The sequence below is a fragment of the Mustela nivalis genome, assembly GCF_964662115.1.
Source record: "Mustela nivalis genome assembly, chromosome: 20".
Taxonomy (NCBI): domain Eukaryota; kingdom Metazoa; phylum Chordata; class Mammalia; order Carnivora; family Mustelidae; genus Mustela; species Mustela nivalis.
In genome coordinates, this window is record NC_139039.1 from 35,706,283 (window position 1) to 35,724,606 (window position 18,324).

The following is an 18,324-nucleotide window of genomic DNA, read 5'->3' on the forward strand; positions in this document are numbered from 1 at the left end:
GAAGGTTCCCACAGAGGCTTCAGAGGGAGTGTGCCAACACCTGCTTTCCACACTTCTAGCTTCTAGGACTGTGAGACAATGCCTTTCTGCTGTTTTGGGCTCCCCTGTTTGAGGCATGTTGTTACGTACGGCAGCCTGAAGAAACTAATCCAGTACAGATGGTTATTTCATAAAGTGTGGCTGACAGGTTCCATTGGTAAAGTTCTTTGCCAGTCGGCTTTGGCCATTCCTTCTTTCTGCAACTTCTGCTAATGAGATTATGTTTTGCTTACATGTTCATTTATTCTCGTGAGTTACGCATTTTCTTTGGGAAATTATCTGTAAGAATTCTTTGGGACTTGATGAAGGTGTATTTTTTATTTTTTAATTTTATTTATTTGAGACAGAGAGGGAGAGAGAGACAGAGACAGAGAGCACAAGTGGAGGGAGAAACAGATACCCCGCTGAGCAGGGAGCCTGATGCAGGCCTCGATTCCAGGACCCTGGGATCATGACCTGAGCGAAAGACAGACACTTAACCGACTGAAGGATTCACTTCTGCTGCAAAACTGGAGGCGTGGGGTGGTGGCAGGGAGGGGTTCCTAGCACTAGCCTGGGACCCCTTTAGAAAAATTCAGCAGGGCTTAAGTTTTTTCCCAACCACCTAATTTTCTCTGTAAAACTAAAAAGCGAGCTCCTGCGGTTATGATCCTCAGGGATGGGCTCCCCCTTTCTGTTTAATGTCAGGCAGCGCGGACAGGTTTCCTTCTGCTCCAGGCACTGCCAGCCAAGTCCTCTGGAGCCCCACCCTCGTGGTGGGGCCCCTCTCAGACTCTCCACTGCTGGGGCCTGTGGCCCCTCGTCCCACCCTCCTGGGCCCTGAAAAGGGAGGCTCAGGTTTGCCATTTGCCAAACGCTTTGAGGGGAAATCTGCTGGATATTCCCCTTGATTCCCTTCATCTGTGGCTCCACTTAAATTTGGGCCTGATGTGTGTTTTTTTTTTAAAGATTTTATTTATTTATTTGACAGAGAGAGATCACAAGTAGGCAGAGAGGCAGGCAGAGAGAGAGGAGGAAGCAGGCTCCCCATTGAGCAGGGAGCCCGATGCGGGGCTCGATCCCAGGACCCTGGAATCATGACCTGAGCCGAAGGCAGCAGCTTAACCCACTGAGCCACCCAGGTGCCCTGGGCCTGATGTTTTTTATCTGTCATTTCACCGATGCCTTTTAAATGATCTTTAGATTATCGTACCCAGCATCTTCAGCTGTTTTAAGTGGAAGGGTCAACACCAAGAGCAGACCAGTGCCAAGGCCGGAATCCCCACGGCCCATCAATCTACAAGTCCTGCTGACTGTCCCTCTCAAGACTTCTCGAGCTCCATGGTGAGGAGACTGTAACATCTAAGCTGCTTGGCGCTTCACATCTCCCTCTCTTCCAGCCTCTCCTCCACACGGCACTGCAGGGCCCTTTCAAAATCAGGACAGTCTACGCCCTCTGCAAAACATGCCCTTGGCTCCAGGTTCCACCAAAGTCTGAACGCCTGAGCTGACTCCTCAGGAGCTGGTTTGGGTGGGACCTTCAAGTTCACAGCCTCCCTGCACTCTGCTGAGCCACATAACCCCTCTTCAGTTCGTGGTCTTGTACTTACTACACGTTCTCAGCTTGTAGTGCCATTCCCTGCACTTTGGGTCTCTGTTTTGGAGGAGGGATGAGATTCCATCCCCCTTCCCCAAGGTTTTACTTATTTATGTGACACAGAGTGAGAGCACAAGTCGGGGGAGTGGCAGGAGAGGCAGAGGAAGAAACAGGCTCCCTACTGAGCCAGAAGCCTGACCAGAACTCGATCCCAGGACCCCAAGATCATGACCTGAGCTAAAGGCAGACGCTTAACTGACTGAGCCACCCACACACCCCACAAGATTCTTTTTTAACTAGATGAAACATTTGGATCCAGACAATCATTGAAAGTGTTCTTGGCTGTTGACTCGGACCACATCTCCATTCAGGAGGCTTCCCAAGGGGTGCTCCTGCTTGAAACCACCCAGAGCCACCTCGGCGGGTGTCACTGCACTGTCCCCACATGTCCGAATGGGGATCTGCCTCAGCAGACTTTAGAAAAACTGCTGCGGGATCAGGTCTCTGCATTCAGCCCTGACAGAGACAAGGAACAGCATGAAAATCTCTAGTTTTTTGACTGTTGCTACTGCACAAGCTGACTCACTTGGGCAGTAACCTGATCACCAGAGGATACTAAAACAGCTTCTGACTCTGTGTGAGAAACAAAGGCTGAAAAATATTTTTCACCATCTGTGTGCACACATACACGTGTAAGTAGGTGTTTAACTTCTGCGTATGGTGTGGCGTTCTCTTGCATTCAAGCTATAATGAAGGCATTCTGGATTGCACATTAACTGCTATTGATTTATGCCCTAAAATGCATGTCATTTCTATTAGGGACTGTAAGAAAACGTGGATGGTCTTGCCTGTTATCTGATATAAGGCCAGCAGATGGAGCAGGTGAGTACTACCCGTGGATGTGATCTTTGTATCCCCATGTAGGTACCCTTTCTAGCAGGTTTCCATTTAAATTTAAATTTAAATTTCCATTTAAATTTTTATTGTAGTCAAGCAAGACTTTTTGACCTATAAATTTAAAAAGATCACTGAAATATACATCCAGATTCTGGGGTAAAGTGAGCAGTATTTCTTCTTCTGCAAATATTCTACGAGAAGTGTGTTAGGACTTTCACAAACCACTGATGAGAGACAGAAAGAGGAAGAAAGATATCTACATCTATCTGTAAATAGAGAGATAGATGATAGATAGATAGATATTTTATACATATATAAAATATATATGATATATATATAAATATATATATAAAATATATATATTATTTTTTTTTTTTTCTTGAGGGAAACAGATGCCAGGAACTAGGTATCTTAATGCCACTATAAACGTCTCTTTATAGGCTTTGTATTATTTGCTTCCTTTCTTATTTTTTCTTTTGTATCAGTATTTCTTTGAAGTTAGACTCTTTCTTTGAAATAAAACATTCTGGGAAGTAAAGTTTAATACTAACAGAGCACCAAAGAAATTGAGGTAGTGTTTAAGACAAAAAGTGGAGCACATACATATATTATTAGGAGAGACTTAAATCATCAGTTGACAGCCATACTTCAGTTGACCAAGGAACAAGAATTGCATGTAGTTATTTTTATACACTTGAATGCAAACATCACTTCCTTTTATGCAGAACTATTTGTTGTATTTCTAATGTAATTCTCCAGAAACTATATATAATTCTTCAAAAATGAGTTTTTATACTTATAACTCCATAATCAAGCCTAATTTCCCACAGGAAGATTTTTTTATATCAAGTCAGTCAGGCAGGCAGGAATACCAAAAGCGAGTCATGTGCTTTTACTTTTTTACTCCTTTGACATGAGCAAATTTATTTATGTTAACCTATAACCAAGAGAGATAATATATCTTCATGTAAATAGCACATATGACATTTTTATCTCTTATTTTAAAAGGTTTCTCATAATTAAGATAAAAATTTTATAAATTTAGATTAAACAAAGATTAATCAAGATGGCAGTAAGCCGCTCTCAAAGGAAAATTCATTCTGAGAGAAATTCATATAGTCCTTTAGTAGAATGGTTATGACAAAGAGACCGTGCACATTTCCCACGAGTAAAGAATTTGAATTCTCTAAAACCTCATTTAAATGAGTTTAGGAGCACTTAATATAAAAATTATAAGCCTACCTCAAAATCTCTCATGAACCATTGTGTTAGTCAAAGGAAAGAGCCTATTGACTTTATATTGGTCATGGGTATAACAGTAATCACTGATACCAATCAACTGAAAGAAAATGTTCAGCATTTTTTTTTCCTATGGGGAGAAAACAGAACTCAGAATTACTGGCAAAAATATATCAAGCTAATGCACACATCTACTGTTTTAGAATTTCATCCACTGACTTTTTAAAGTTTTGACTTGTATCTTGACCTTTTGGGCATTTTTTTTTTTATGAGAAAATAAAATACTCCATAAAAATATTAGAGAATGAAAATATTTTAAAATCAAACAGCATTTGAGATAAGTTTATGTAACAGGAGAATTACATAAACTAAAATATTCCTAAAAATTTAGGGAATTTATGATGAAATCTTTAAAAAAATAGTTACTTGGATATCTCCCAGGCTTCTAACAAACAAAAAAACTTTTTCTCTTCAATCTTTAAAGCCTACCTATAATGGACAACGTGGCCTTTAAAAAATGAAGCATTCGTTAGCAAAGGCTATGCTGGTTCACGGCCATGCAGACTATAAAAGATTCAGAATCTTGAAGTTTCCTTAAAAAACGATCTGTCCTCTCTCAATGTCTTTCAGATGGCATTTCATAGCAAATACTCTGATAAGCTAGAAGGAATGAGTATTTGGTACCTTTTTAATTGAGCTAAGCTGAGTAAGAATGACAGCCACCCAAGAAGTCACGTGCAAGGGATTTTTCTGCTATGATTAAATCTGATTTTTCCATCGGTATAACCCTCTCCCCAAGAACCTCTGTGGCCCTCCGTCAAACAGAAGGGAGGCAGCTGCAAGAAGACAGATAATTGTCACAGATAAGGCTGATGCTATCTGGGCGTCTGCCCTTTGGTCCCAGCACTTACTTTGTCTGCTCTGCGAATGAAAACAGGTCTGGTAATACAGGGGAAGTGGCTGTTTCCCAGGAAAGGAAATTGCCTGAAAACACATCTGGCAAAGGGCTTTTTCTCCTCCTCCTGCAGGCAGATCCTTATTTTAACAAAATATACATTTGCTCACCTTCTACAAAGGGGAATTCTACGCAGCCAGTGCCCCCATTCTAAGCGGGAGGCATTTAATTCGTTCTCTAAATAAATGGGCCAGTTATTTTATGTCCCATGCTACCTACATTTAATTGGACAGGAAATTGTGCTAAACTAAGCATCATACCTCATTTCAGAACCATGTGTATTCTACAAGGTAACTCATCCTCTGCTAGCTATCTACATCCGATGAAACTAAAGAGGCAAAGAAAGAAGAAAACCAGCCGGTAAAGCCAAAAAATTGAGAATGTAGCTAGAATGTACAGAAAAGCTTAACTGACACAGAGAATTGGTGGAATTTTCAGAGATTCCGTCCTAAGCTAATTCACACAATTTGATTTTAAGTCTGCACTGATGTGTGCACTTCTTTTTTTTTTTTTTTTAAAGATTTTATTTATTTATTTGACAGAGAGAGAGATCACAAGTAGGCAGAGAGGCAGGCAGAGAGAGAGGAAGGGAAGCAGGCTCCCTGCTGAGCAGAGAGCCCGATGCAGGACTCGATCCCAGGACCCTGAGATCTTGACCTGAGCTGAAGGCAGCGGCTTAATCCACTGAGCCACCCAGGCGCCCTGATGTGTGCACTTCTGAGAGGACTTCTGCTCACAGACACCAGAAGTCCAGGAGACTGAAGGGGGCACCCTGTGGGCTCCACACATGACAGGAGTTCTAGCTCAAGATGACCAAAGGCGACAAGAACTCTCTGGCGGTGAAATGGAGTCGTCACTGGGGACATGCATCTGCCCGCACAGGGGTGACCGCCAGGATGAAATGCCCCTCTGAGGACACTACAGCTTTGTCATGCTAAAATCAGGGTAAAAATTATTGCTTTAAATTCTTAAATTTATCACCATTAACGGAGACACACTGGGCTGTGGGATGCTTATCACCTCCCTTCACTGAGCCTTGATTTCCATATCTATCATGGCAGCAAGGCTTACCTTCCCAGGGAGTGAGCGAGTGTGTGTGTGAGTGTTCATAGTTACACTTGTTTTTCTTTTCTTTCTGTCTTTATGGTAACTTGAAGGGCCTTTTCTTTGGCATTTTCTCCCCCCAAATCTCGTGGCGGGGAATTATCTTTCAACTGTCAGGTTCAAGATTTAATGGTAGATCAACATGATTAGCAACTCAATAGAGAGGCATAACCAAAGTTTTTGCAAATGGCTCTAGATTCCATTTGTAGATAAGGTTCAATTCAACATATATTGAAATCAAGTAGAAATAAACATTTTCCACGATAAAGAAATCATTATAGAGGAAGCCTGCTTTTCGAAAGCTGAAATACTGAAATACTGACGTCCGTCCGTCTGTCCTTTCTCCCTTCCCTCCCTTCCAGTCACAGCTTCTTTTTTAAGCTCTCATTCATTACTATATACAATTTGGAAATAAAAGTAGTAAAAATAACTTTCCCTAACAACAATTTTATGTCCACTGAACTTTCTAATGGTTTTCCCTGTGCACTGAACGTTAAATTGTACGTAAACACATTGACTGATTTCATTTAGCGGGTTTCTAAAAAGCCTGGGAGAGGGGAGGAGACGGGCCAATGTCCCCGAAGCCCCTTCTGGCTCCGGCATGCCAGGCAGGCGCCTGAGTGTCTTGAGTGTGCCTGTCTCCCCCACAAATGGCCAAAAATCGAAACAGAGCGTCCCCAGCTTCATTTATTAGGGTATTTCAGTTCTGCGAGTCCCTCCTGTAGCAACATAGCACTTTCCAAAAATTAAGCCCACGCGGGCCAAGTGAGCCTGCCCCAGTCTCCGTGCCCGAGGCATGGAGGCAGTGCTGGGATCGCAGTGTTCTGCTCTGGGTGGCGGTGAGCAGAGCAGGCAGGAGAAGGCTCTGGAGGGTCTGGGCAGACAGGACGGCAGAAGCCTTGGGCTCAAAGGTTCTGTAGATGTGGGAGATGCATGTGCCTCTTAGCGCCCGAGTACTCTCCATGTGTTTTCCAATCAGGGAGGGTCTTCTCAGAGCAGACATCTGCCAGCTACACCTACTGGGACTTTTAACAGTTCAGAAAGCTCTACTCCCCCTCTCCCTGGACTGGTCAGTCCGACTTCCATCCCTTGATTTAACAATGTAACCACCAGTTGAATCCTGAGTGATAACCGGCTCACTTTCCAACAGCAAGGAGCACATGGGCCAACTCGAAAACGCTGTTTGGCCGTCCATGGCTTGGGGACTGCCTTACTTTGCACCGTTCCAAAGCTGGGATCCTTTTTTGGTTTTGGGGTCCCTGAGACACCATTCCAACACAGCCCAGTGTCTGGGAGCTTCTGACATGGCTCTGGGTGACCTGGGGCCTCTGGAAGTTTGTGGTAGGTCAGACTCCATGATCCAGACAGAAGTGGATCTCCATCTACATGGACCTCCATCAGGAGGGGGCAGGGAGGTCACGAACAATGCGAGAACCTCTGGCACTTCCCACACATTAGAGCTTTTGTTCCACAGGCCAAACTGAAGTGAGCTCAGAGCTCTTTGTCATGACGACTTTTTTTTTTCAGCAATAGTTAAACATGATCTTTTTGGTACATCAAACATGATTTACCTTGTTTTAGCAAAATGCAAGGAGAACTTGAGATTGCCCTATAGAAAATAAAGGGGAGCCTCCCAAATTTCAGCTGATGACATTCAGTATGGGGGAGAAAACAAACATTATTAAGAAAATAAGTAACACCACGCACAGCTGTCTGGCAGAACTGTTTGGGAACAAAGCGGTTGGGCAGGCAGGCCACTTTGGGGACGGCTAGAATAATATTTCTCATTTCATAGCTCCGTCTGCCTTTGTTATTCCACTGGCAGGGTACTGAGGAAAACTCAGGATTCTCTTTGAAAATGAACAGTTCACAACAGCTCTGAGCAGTGCAGTCAAGTCTCTCTTCAGTGTGGAGGGGGATCTGGGCTGGGTTCAGCCTGTTACACTGCCCCCAACCCCCGCCCCGGCTCCGGGCTGGGGCAGGAGCGGTCACACAGCTACCAGAGAACCACCACGGTGGGCCTGTCTGTGGCCCAGAGCTGGAGGCTTGGCTGTTGCTCGGGCTCCTCCGTGACGCTCCCCACCCAGGTCTGCCACTTCCTTCTAGGGCCTCCTACTGGCTCCCCTAAGTTACTGCCGGGGCCTGGCAGATCCTCTCCCCTGCTCCGCCACTGACTTACAGTTCTGTGGGCGGTGCTGACGCTAAGAACATCCCCCCGGTTCTGGTGTGTTGCCCACGGCAGGCCGGGCACAAGCGTGACATCTGTACCAGAGCCCCGTTTCCAAGCACACCTTCCTGGTCTTGCATTTAGATCCAGCTTCAAAGCGCAGCTTTCTTTTCGGTCAAAGTTTCCTGCCCCTTTCGCAAGTCCCTTCTCCCAGCTGGTCCCGTGGTTCTCAATTCTTCCAGAAGCCATGCCACGATCCGAGGCACGGGACAGTTGCTGTGCATTTAGAATGGCCTCACTCCCCATGCCACATCCCCACCCCAGCAGACTCCGCTAGGTTCTAACTCAGGGGCCAGCAAACAGCAGCCCGTGGTCTGGCTAAAACAACCAGGGAGCTAAGACAGAGTTCAATGTCTTTAAATGGTTGAAATTCACATTTCAACTGGGGTCCATCTCTGGGGTCCACAAATAAAGCTTGGCTGGAACACAGTCACCCTCCCCCATTCACAGATTGTCCATGGCCACGGTTATGCTACGACGGCAGAGTTGAGTAGCTACGAGAGATGGGGTGACCCGCAGAGCCTACAAAATCAGGCCATCCATCTATCTGACCCTTTACAGAAACAGTTTGCCATCCCCTGGTCTAAGCAGAACCTCCCCACAGCTCTCTAATAATTAATAATTCCCATTTCGGAAGCTACGAGGGCCTGGAAGGGACCGATAAGGCAGCATCCACACCCCCGCCTGCGTGGTCGGTGCCCCAGCCGCGGCGTCTCGGTTCTGGATGCCCCCCCAGTCCCTCCTCTCCCCACGCCCTCTTAGCTGACGGGTCTCTCCCGCATTCTCATCGGAAGCACCAGCGCGTCATTATCCATCCCCAGCACCCAGCAGAGGGTCTGATACAAACCACTGGACTGGAAGTTCTTGCCATACAACCTCCTCCTGCAGCTACTTTCTAAAACCACCTCACTAGCCTGGAAGGCAGACGAGCCATTTTTATACCCGTAGAACAAACCATGTGTACCCGATGTTCCTGCGTCACGTTCAGAGAATAACACAGTTCCAATACCTGGTGGTGGAAGAAGAGCTTTCCACTGAACAGAGAGGACTGACAAAATGATCCCAGTCTGTATCATCTCAATCCTGGAAGGCATTACAGAGGAAGAATCATTTCGTTTTTCAAGTGAGCTGAGGCTTAGAGAAGTTAGCATTTGCCTCAGGTCTCCGGGCCTGTCTTCAGAGCCTCCATGCCTCCCCCTACCGTCAGTAGTGGGAATGGATGCATTTTCTTTAATTTCTCCTTCAGTGGAAACCACGTACCAGCATCACGCTGGAATTATTACCAATCTCTTCTGCTCTAGGACCCTCCCCAAGCACAAGTTCTAGCTTTCCCAAGTGACAGAACCCTCTGGAAGTCTGGCCAAGTCTCTGAACCCCTTCTCAGAAAATGACACGTGCTACTTTATTCGGACATTAAGGAACAAGATCTGGGGGTGAGTCTGATGACAAGGAGACTCCATCGTTAAAGGAGAGGCTATATCTCAGTTATAGTCTGGTAAAAAAAATGAAGACGTGTATTTCTGCCATCAAGGTTCATGAACCCCTTGAATTCTGTGGAGCTCAGGTTAAGAACCCTGGCTGTAGAAGTAACCTGGGAGCCGGCCCATGCAGAGGAGGGATGCTCTTAAAGGTCTAATGAGGTCTCTGCAAAACACATGTTCCAGGAAAACAGAATTCACAACACAAATTCCAGGAGCACCCAAGAATTAAAATTGTAGGTCTGGAATGCTCTGCAAGCTGCTGGTGCATGATTTCGACAGACTCTGACTTCCATGGGCAGTCCAGTCCGTCCGGTCAGGGCAAGATACGCTTCCACAGACCGGGAAGAACAGAGCCCGTGCACTGTGATACAAACAGACTGCGGCGAAGACTCTGAGCCTTTCCCCAAGCACACTCTGGCTGGTTAGCATACTGTTAATCCCGAAAGTATTAAGTTTTAGTTAATAAAGGAAGTCACCCAGGGGACTGACAGAGTCACAGAATTCAAACAGAAAAATCTTGGGAGTTAATACAACACTGGAATTTTACAGATAAGAACAGTAGAGTTCAATGAAAAAAGAGAGGTGATGTGCCCGAGTCCAACACAGAGTGGGGCTGATTTAACCGATCCTGGGAAAAAAAAAAATTACAGCATTACAGAATGATGAGATCTGAGCAAATCCTGATCTAAAACAGAAAAAGTCTGTGTTCCTCTGTCACCATCCTCTTATTTAAATTCTGATTTCTCTGTGTATTGTAATTTGATGGACCATTAATCTGTCCACTGTATTTTACTTCGAATACTGAAGTGGATATTTTGTTTAAAAGATGAAGTGTCAGGGCTCAGAAACTGGTTTTCCCAGCATGATTTAATAAACTGCAATCTTCCTATCTGACACTTTTAAAGGGAAATTTTGTGTATGTAGCTAATAGTTAAAAAAATCAAGAAATACCAACAGAAACTATTTTTCCCTGTGAAAAGGCAGAGGCTTTACAAGAGCAAGACTTCTTCCTCTTTGCTTGTAATAACAAAAATAAACCAAAGTCCTGACATATTTGTAGTATTTTTATTCCTAAAGGAAAAAACAGGAACCTTCATTGTACTTTAAAGTTATTACCCCCGATATGTTACCAGCTAAGCACTGTGAGGCCAGCCTCAGAGAGACCCGCTGCTCTCTCTAGGAAATGCCCCATTAGGGTGGTGCCTCTGAAACACTCGGGGGTCCTGTCACTGAGCGGTTTTCCCAGAGGGTTTCGGCAGCATATAGCCCTGGCTGAACAGCACACATCATGCTTGGATTTTTCCTGTTGCCTGGTTAGTGACCCCCTACAGGAAGATAACAGACACGCTGGGAGGGCGGAGCAGCTTGCTACACAGGTCTGGCTGCTCTTATCAACTTATCATATAAGGAAAGGAAAGTGATTGATTCCGATCCTGACACCGCAGAATCTGGGGGAAGAGAAACAAAGCAGCATGAAGGCTGATCTGTAGAGTGACTACAGCCCTCAGGAGTGAGCAGGGTTATTCGTGCGGCTGCCATCTGACAGTTCCCTGCAGCACGGACCCACCAGAGAGAAGACAGCACTCACGATCAAGTTCCTGCTGGAAAAGGAGGGAAGAGGCTCCCACAGATGGTCCTGAAACCGTGGCCGCAGAGCCCCGCATCTGAGAGGGCAGCTTAGGACCGGGATTCCCATGTGCCTTCGAGTTTGCTAAGCTGCTGGTTTATTACCAAAAGAAAGGAAGAATGTGGCAGATTGTTTTCTTTACTTTGGGCTGTGATCTTGTCCTAGCCGCAGCCTATAACAACTTTCGGAGAAGCATGGACAGCATCGGGAGGAGGCAGTATCAGGTTCAGCACGGAGCCTGCAGCTACACCTTCCTCCTGCCAGAGACGGACAACTGTCGCTCTTCCAGCTCCTACGTGCCCAACGCTGTGCAGAGGGACGCACCGCTCGATTACGATGACTCGGTACAGAGGCTGCAAGTGCTGGAGAACATCATGGAAAACAATACTCAGTGGCTGATGAAGGTAGGAAAAAAATCATTTTTACTTGGTGAACTTCATGAAGCTGTTAAGATCTGCTCAGTTTAAAAAAAAGGAGGGGGAGGCAAAGAGCACAGGAGAGAGAGACGGCGGCCAACACCCTCGAACGAATGATCCTTTCTGTGACTCCAGCCCAGGGTGTAAAGTAGTCCTGGGTGGGAAGTGAAAAGGATTATTTCAGAAAAATGCCAGAATCCATAAAGAGATCTCCAAGTTCAGAATCGTTATTTAATAAAGTAGAGAAAGTACACTTCTCTGCAAAACGTGTAGGCTGTGTTGTTTGTGTAAGTGGTTTAAACTCAGCAACACCCATTGCCAGGGATGTTATAAACTGGTTTCAGGCGCGGGGGTGCGGGGGAGGGAAGCTGTAAGCAACGGCGGTGCCAGAGCCAGAGCCAGAGCCAGGAGCCAGGAAAAACGTGACAATCATGCTAATTACTGACATAACGGATGGAGTAAAGTGCTTTACCAATTTCCTGAATTTATTTACTAAAATAGATTGTGACTCTTGGTAAATGAGAGGAAATTTAATAAAGCAGACTTTATGTTTCTCAGAACCTGTGGGCTTTACCCTGAAGGGTTTGTCGGGTTGTAAATGGGGTACTTTTCACATGCATCCTGGGGTAAGCCCGGCCCCCAGCCCCTGGGCTGCAGCAGTGGGCTGGGGGTGTCCTCCCACGGGGATGGGCATACGGGACATTCTGCCACAGCTCTGCCATGACAAGATGGTCGTGTTCGCAGGGCCACGATGATACACAGTGTCACAGATGTTTCACCAAACAGGATTGTTTGGTGAAAGAGAGTTTGACCCAAACAGGATATGGAAAGCTCAGTTTTTCTTTTACCAGTGAGTATTTTCCTCATGTACATGTGGGGGGGAGGTATTCTACAAAACCCAAAGTCTCCCTGAAATTTTTGATATGGAATATATATATATATATATATATATATATATATGTGTGTGTGTGTGTATATATATTCTAAAGGAATATATTCTAGAATATATATATTCTAAACAAATTGCATAAATAGATTAATCATTAAATGTTCTACTGACAGTACCTCACAGTGCTTACAGGTTACAGAAGGTACTACTTCGCGAGCTACTTCACTTCATGCAAGACCTTGCCCCAGAGGGAGTTCTCAGCCTTTCATTTCCCCATAAACTCTCTGTTAGAATATTTTATCTTAATCTTAGAATAGATCTTGGCTCCAAATCTGTGTTTCTCATTAGCTGTCCTACCTTCAGAGAGGAAATGACCACGTTATTACTTGAGTCTAAGCCGGAATGAATGAGTGCCCTCAGCGCTGCAGTTCCCTGCAACCACGCAGCCGCTTCGGTGCAGACACAGAAAACAACAAACGCTTACCAGAAAGGCCTGCTGTGATACACAACTCGTTCCTAATCATCTTTGAAGGCACTGGCCCTTCTGGGCAAATTCTCCCCCCAGGTTTTCCTCTTTTCCTAAGAAGGTCCCTGTGGTGTGCACTTTTAAAATCTTCATGCACGTGCATAAAAAAGAAGCTGTTCATTCACAGATGTACTTTAAAACAAAAAATTCACAGGAACACAGACAAACTGCATCCTAAAGGTGTCCTCATTCTGACGTCCCATTTCTTTTTACATTGTCATGTTCACGCTGAACCCCCTCCCTCCGTGCACTGTGGTTACGCCAGGGCTAACAGCCGTGGTGAGAGATGAAAGATACATCATACATAGTAAACACCCTGATCGCCCGACTGGTAAATCATCTCTTAAAATAAACAGTCAAGAAACCTGAAAGAATGTTTTGCCAAATGCAAGACTGCTTAAATTGCATTAGCTTAATAAAGCCCACAGTAAGCACACCTGAAAAACTCCATGAGCAAGGCTCATATTTCTTAGATAAACAACCCCCTTTTCTTGGATCTTTGTGACACAGTTTAAAGAAGGAAAGGAGCAAGAAATTCTACATGAAGAGACCAACATTTTTTCCTTTCCTGGTTCAATTAGTAAATATTTGAACAGTGGCACAATGGCATTTCCAGACTCCTTCTTCAGCTATCTAGCTAAATTGTTACAGAGAATGACGTCATGTTTATCTTTGCCTCAGCTCAGCACCTGTTCACCTGGCCTATCGGGGTGATGCGCACCTGAGAGTCTGTGTTCACTCTGATCACAGGCTTCTCGTTTGGAATGAAAGCAAAAAAAAAAAAAAAAAAAAAAAAAGCAAATATGAATCCTGTTTAAAGAGGTTAAATGTAACCTCTTTGCTTGTTTTTTATTGCTGTGTTTTGTCACCTGTGACAATAAACACTGCTCTTCTCATAAGGGACAAAATAATATATAATGGGATGATAGATAAGCCACAGGTTTAAAGGTTCAACATCACAATCTAACTAGATGGCTAGACTATCCCCGAGAGAAAAAGCACAATTCTGTGTTTTTCATTGTTTCTCATATTTCCTTTTCTTTAGGGTTGTAGGTTTTTTTTTTTTTTTTTTTTTTTTTTTTAATGTGTTCATATGTCCTTTCTCTTCCTGATCAACACTAAAAATTAGAGGGGTCTGTGGGGGGGGGGGTGGCAGGGTGGGAAACCTTTAAGATTTTAAGAAAAGTTGTTAAGAGGGAAAACAAGATCAAGTTTCTGTTGATTTCAGGGCAGATGACTAGCAGTTCATCTCCTGAGTGGCAAGCACTGCCTACGGAGCTTGGACTAAGAAAGCCGTTTTGCAATCATCAAAAGATGCCACGCTGCCCCTTTAATCCGCCAGGCAAAGGAAGTGTAAGGCTTCTGAATGAGTGCAGAGTAATATGAATGAACAATGCAGGGAATGCTCACTTTCTGCTCAGTGGTTAAACAAGGATAAGATAATGCATGACAGTTTACCAAATACAACACAATGACCTAAAAATATTGTATGTCACAATCCCCTGCTAACCCTGCAGCTATGCTAAACCTCTGCCCCAGTGATACTAAACTCACTTTCTAAAAACTGACAAATAACTTAGCAAAGTGGATTTTATCTTGCATGGAGACCAAATGTATTTTTTTTTTCCAATAAGAGGAAATAGGGAAAGGAAATAAACAATTATTTCACACTGATGAATACCTCAAATTTATAAACAACTGCAAAGCCTATTGTGCTTTAAAACAGAATGTTTTGAAAAATAAAGCTAATGCCTATTAAATTGATGTAAACATTTCCTTTTTTTGTGTGTGTAGTGAAAGAAGTACAGGGTAGGCACTATAAACCTGAATCTAGATTCTTTTCTTCCTCTAAAACTACTAATAATATATTCTTTTAATAAGGTGGGAGGAACTACTATTCTCCAGTGGATGTAGAGGGGACAATGCACTTTTGCTGCTAAAAACAAAATTGCCATCAATGGGAAAAACGGATGGTGAGAGCCTCGGGGGCACTGAGACCACCAGCCCTTCCCCATCCCTGTAGCAGTGGGCGGGGGGGAGGTGGAGAGGGAGTATGTGTGTATTTTATCATATGTGGTTGCAAAATATTCCTTAGCTGTATATTCAAACAAACAAATAAACCAGAGCTTGGTTCATTAAAGGAAAGAAAAAAAAAAAATCCTACTATAGCCATAGCCAACAGCCCACTTCGCGACTGGAGAAGAACCACGGCTCCTGTGCTGTATCCGCTGTGTCTTGAATCATGAACTATGACTGTGTTCAGTAGTAGCAGTAAATTTCGTGCATTCAGACAAGTGGAATAAAGCCTGTATTTCAGATGGCAGGGAAATGATTACTACTGTTATTTAATTATATACTCATATCACTATAGCAAGGAATGAGGAGATGATTACAATGTCACGATGGGAGAGGAAGCACAACATATTTAAGTTTGGAAAATGCAGGTATAATGTTTACTGTGTATCATGTAAGATATACATAGTGCAATGTGTGCTTACTATGTATATTGTATAAAACATACTGAATATTTAGTACACATAGTATATGCTGTTTATATAATATTCGCTTTCCACGGTCAAGTAGTCTCTGCTTGATAACCGGGGCTTCTGGCACAGTGAACCGCGGAGGCACTGCACTGTGTGGAGACGACTATCTGCCTGTGGAGTCTAGAACTAGGAAATGGAGCTGGACACAACTTCCACAATATCGTGCTTCCTGTTTAGACACTAGGTAATCCGTAGAGTCTCCATACTAAAATTTGAAAATTGGTTTATTTTCACCAATGTGGTTCTTTACAGTTTACAAACAGGTTGTGATCCAGTGACTATACAGGAACATGAAAGGGATAATGACCTTACAAAGGGTGACCCTCTGGCAGGCTGGCCCAGAGTGCTGATTTTAATTCTAACTGAAATCTCATGCATTTATAATTGAAAAACAACAGTTTAAATCAATCCTACCACCATATGGATAACTTGAAAAAATAAAGCACACGTTATGAAAGTAATATACAGGCAATGTAAAATAAGCAAATCAAACCATTAAAACAGTAGAAAGGAGGAAGTAAATTCTCCCTTTCCCTAATCTTCAGCTTCCAGACAAGCACTTAAGAGATTCATACGAGCCCTTTAAAAATTTAATATGAAAATGCATGGATTTCCTTCTTAAAATATGTGTGTGGTATTATACCACTGTGATATGATCAGAACCTTTATTTGGATCACGAATGACATGGAAAGATGTTAAAAGAAAGAGATTTTATTTAGGGAAAAAGCAGAATTTGGAAGAGTGAGTTAAAGGAGAACATGAAGTGAAGGGGTGTGTGTGTGCACGTGTGCCTGAGCGAGCCAGAGACAGAGAGGGAAAGACAGAGGCAAGGGGGCAGACACTACCCATGAGGGCTCAATCAAGGTGAGGAAAAGGGGCTGCGTTACTGCATGGCTGTCGTGACAGAAGAAAGGTAGTTAATATTGCCACACATCTGGCCATCAAATGACAGCACGGCCTGCACAGCTCTGTGGATTTCCCAAATTGAGACCTAGAGGCTATATGCGATGAACCATGGACAGAAACAGATTTTCCAAGCAGGTGCTCATAAATTGTAGAATATCTGTATTACTTAATGATAATGATAACTGTGCAAACTATTATCTCTCCTATATATAGACATGCTTTTACATACAGCTATACCTATAAAATATAATTTATTTTTTATTAAACATAAATTCAGAAGTTTTATATATATATGTGTGTGTGTATATATATAGTCTTTTCACTATATCCTTCTTTGACTTGAACAACCTGACAATAAGATTTTTCTCCTAAATTATTCTAGAATTTTTCTGATAAAAAGAGAGCTTCTCAATTTCCCAGTCACACTTTTCTCACGGAAGTAGTATTAGTAACACAGTTCTTGGGGGCTGCTAGCAGGTAGCACTGAATCACTTTAAAGCACTTTCCACACTTTAGCCCATTTTGTCCCAAGACCATCTCTAGAACACAGGCATGGGAGATATAATCCTATCTATTTTTAATCACTTATAAACATGGGTCAAGATAATATCAATGTGCTTTGCAGTTTGGAAGTCTTGTATGGATTACCTAGAGAGGAAAACAAACACGGAAAGGCACGTACATCTCCCCCTTTGACAAAAAACAGAATTTTCCATGGAGCTGGAAAAACTACAGCAAACTGTCGGGACAAATGTGAATAGATATGGACCTGGTGCTATTTCTTAGTCCACTAACGTAAATGACTGAATTCCACTCCACCCCCTCCCATTCCTTTTGGGCAAGAGCCATTAAAGTTCATTTATTTGTTCAACAAATATTTATTGAAAGCCACCGTGTGTCCTGGTGGCATTCTAGCACTCAGAAAAAAATCACTGAGGCGAAGTCCGTGACCAAGGGTCTGGCCCTGGTGGGGACTTGCCACGTTATAGCACAGCGCTCCTGGCAGGATGTGTGTCCGAAGGTAGGAAGCACTACCCAAAATCACTGAGTGTCTAGAGAAGACCTGGGAAAGGAGATCGGAGTGTTGGAGAGCAGGGGTGGAGAAGGGCATGGTACCAGTTTGGTCACTCCAATGACAGCTCTTTCACAAAATGGAAACTCATTCAAACCCTTTCCGAATGGTCACTTCTCCTTGTCATCAAAGTGATACAAGATTATTATAGAAAACAGAGCATACAAAGGATGCACAGAAGACACATACTATGTATAATTCTATCACTCTGAAATGACCACCCTTAATATTTAGATGCCTGTAGACGTAGGGTTATTTTATTATGTGCTGCGTATACTGCAATATCATGTATACTTATCCCTACTGCTGTGAAGTGTGTCAGACTGAGGAGTCACAGACCTGTACCCCTGAAACAAATACTACAGTATATCCTAATAAATTAAAAAGTAATAACAAATTAAAATTAAAAAGAAAGTAGGTCTGGGAGGTGAAGTAGCTTGTTGACATCCCAAGTCAGCAAGAAGTAATTCCCTCCACCTGCGAGACAGGTGTTCGCAGACAAGCGCAGGGCTGGCGTTCCCGGGCACACCTGCGTACTGGGATGCCACAGCATGTCAGCAGGTTTGGCACATGGTGGCTACTGAGCGGACAACCTCATCATCCAATATTTACAGGTAAAACATGCTATCGTTTCTATATGAGCATTGTACCAAAGCAGCTAAGGAGAAAAAAAAAAAAAAAAAGCAACTGGGAATATCTCGTGTGTAAAGTAATCACCCAAAATTCCACTTTGTAGTTAAGAAGAGTAAAAATAAACTCTGTGATAACCGAAAGCAAGTATATATGCACCTTCTCACACATCATACCCACAGGAGCAACCCTC

At 43.5% G+C, this 18,324-nt stretch overlaps 2 protein-coding genes across 3 annotated transcripts in view; one reads left to right on the forward strand and one right to left on the reverse strand.

Moving 5' to 3' along the window:
• Positions 1 to 18,324, reverse strand: part of MCPH1 (microcephalin 1) — a gene marked incomplete at its 5' end in the record, with an annotated part of 247,131 nt that overhangs the window by 65,387 nt on the left and 163,420 nt on the right. The gene's annotated exons all lie outside the window — the stretch shown is intronic.
• Positions 10,613 to 18,324, forward strand: part of ANGPT2 (angiopoietin 2) — a 54,193-nt gene continuing 46,481 nt past the window's right edge. The window contains exon 1 of one of the 2 annotated variants that reach the window (XM_082715853.1): positions 10,613 to 11,549. In XM_082715853.1, coding sequence (XP_082571979.1) covers positions 11,265 to 11,549 — 285 coding nt within the window. In that variant the 5' untranslated portion in view covers positions 10,613 to 11,264. The remainder of the gene's footprint in view (positions 11,550 to 18,324) is intronic. The other variant, XM_082715852.1, reaches the window with a different exon arrangement.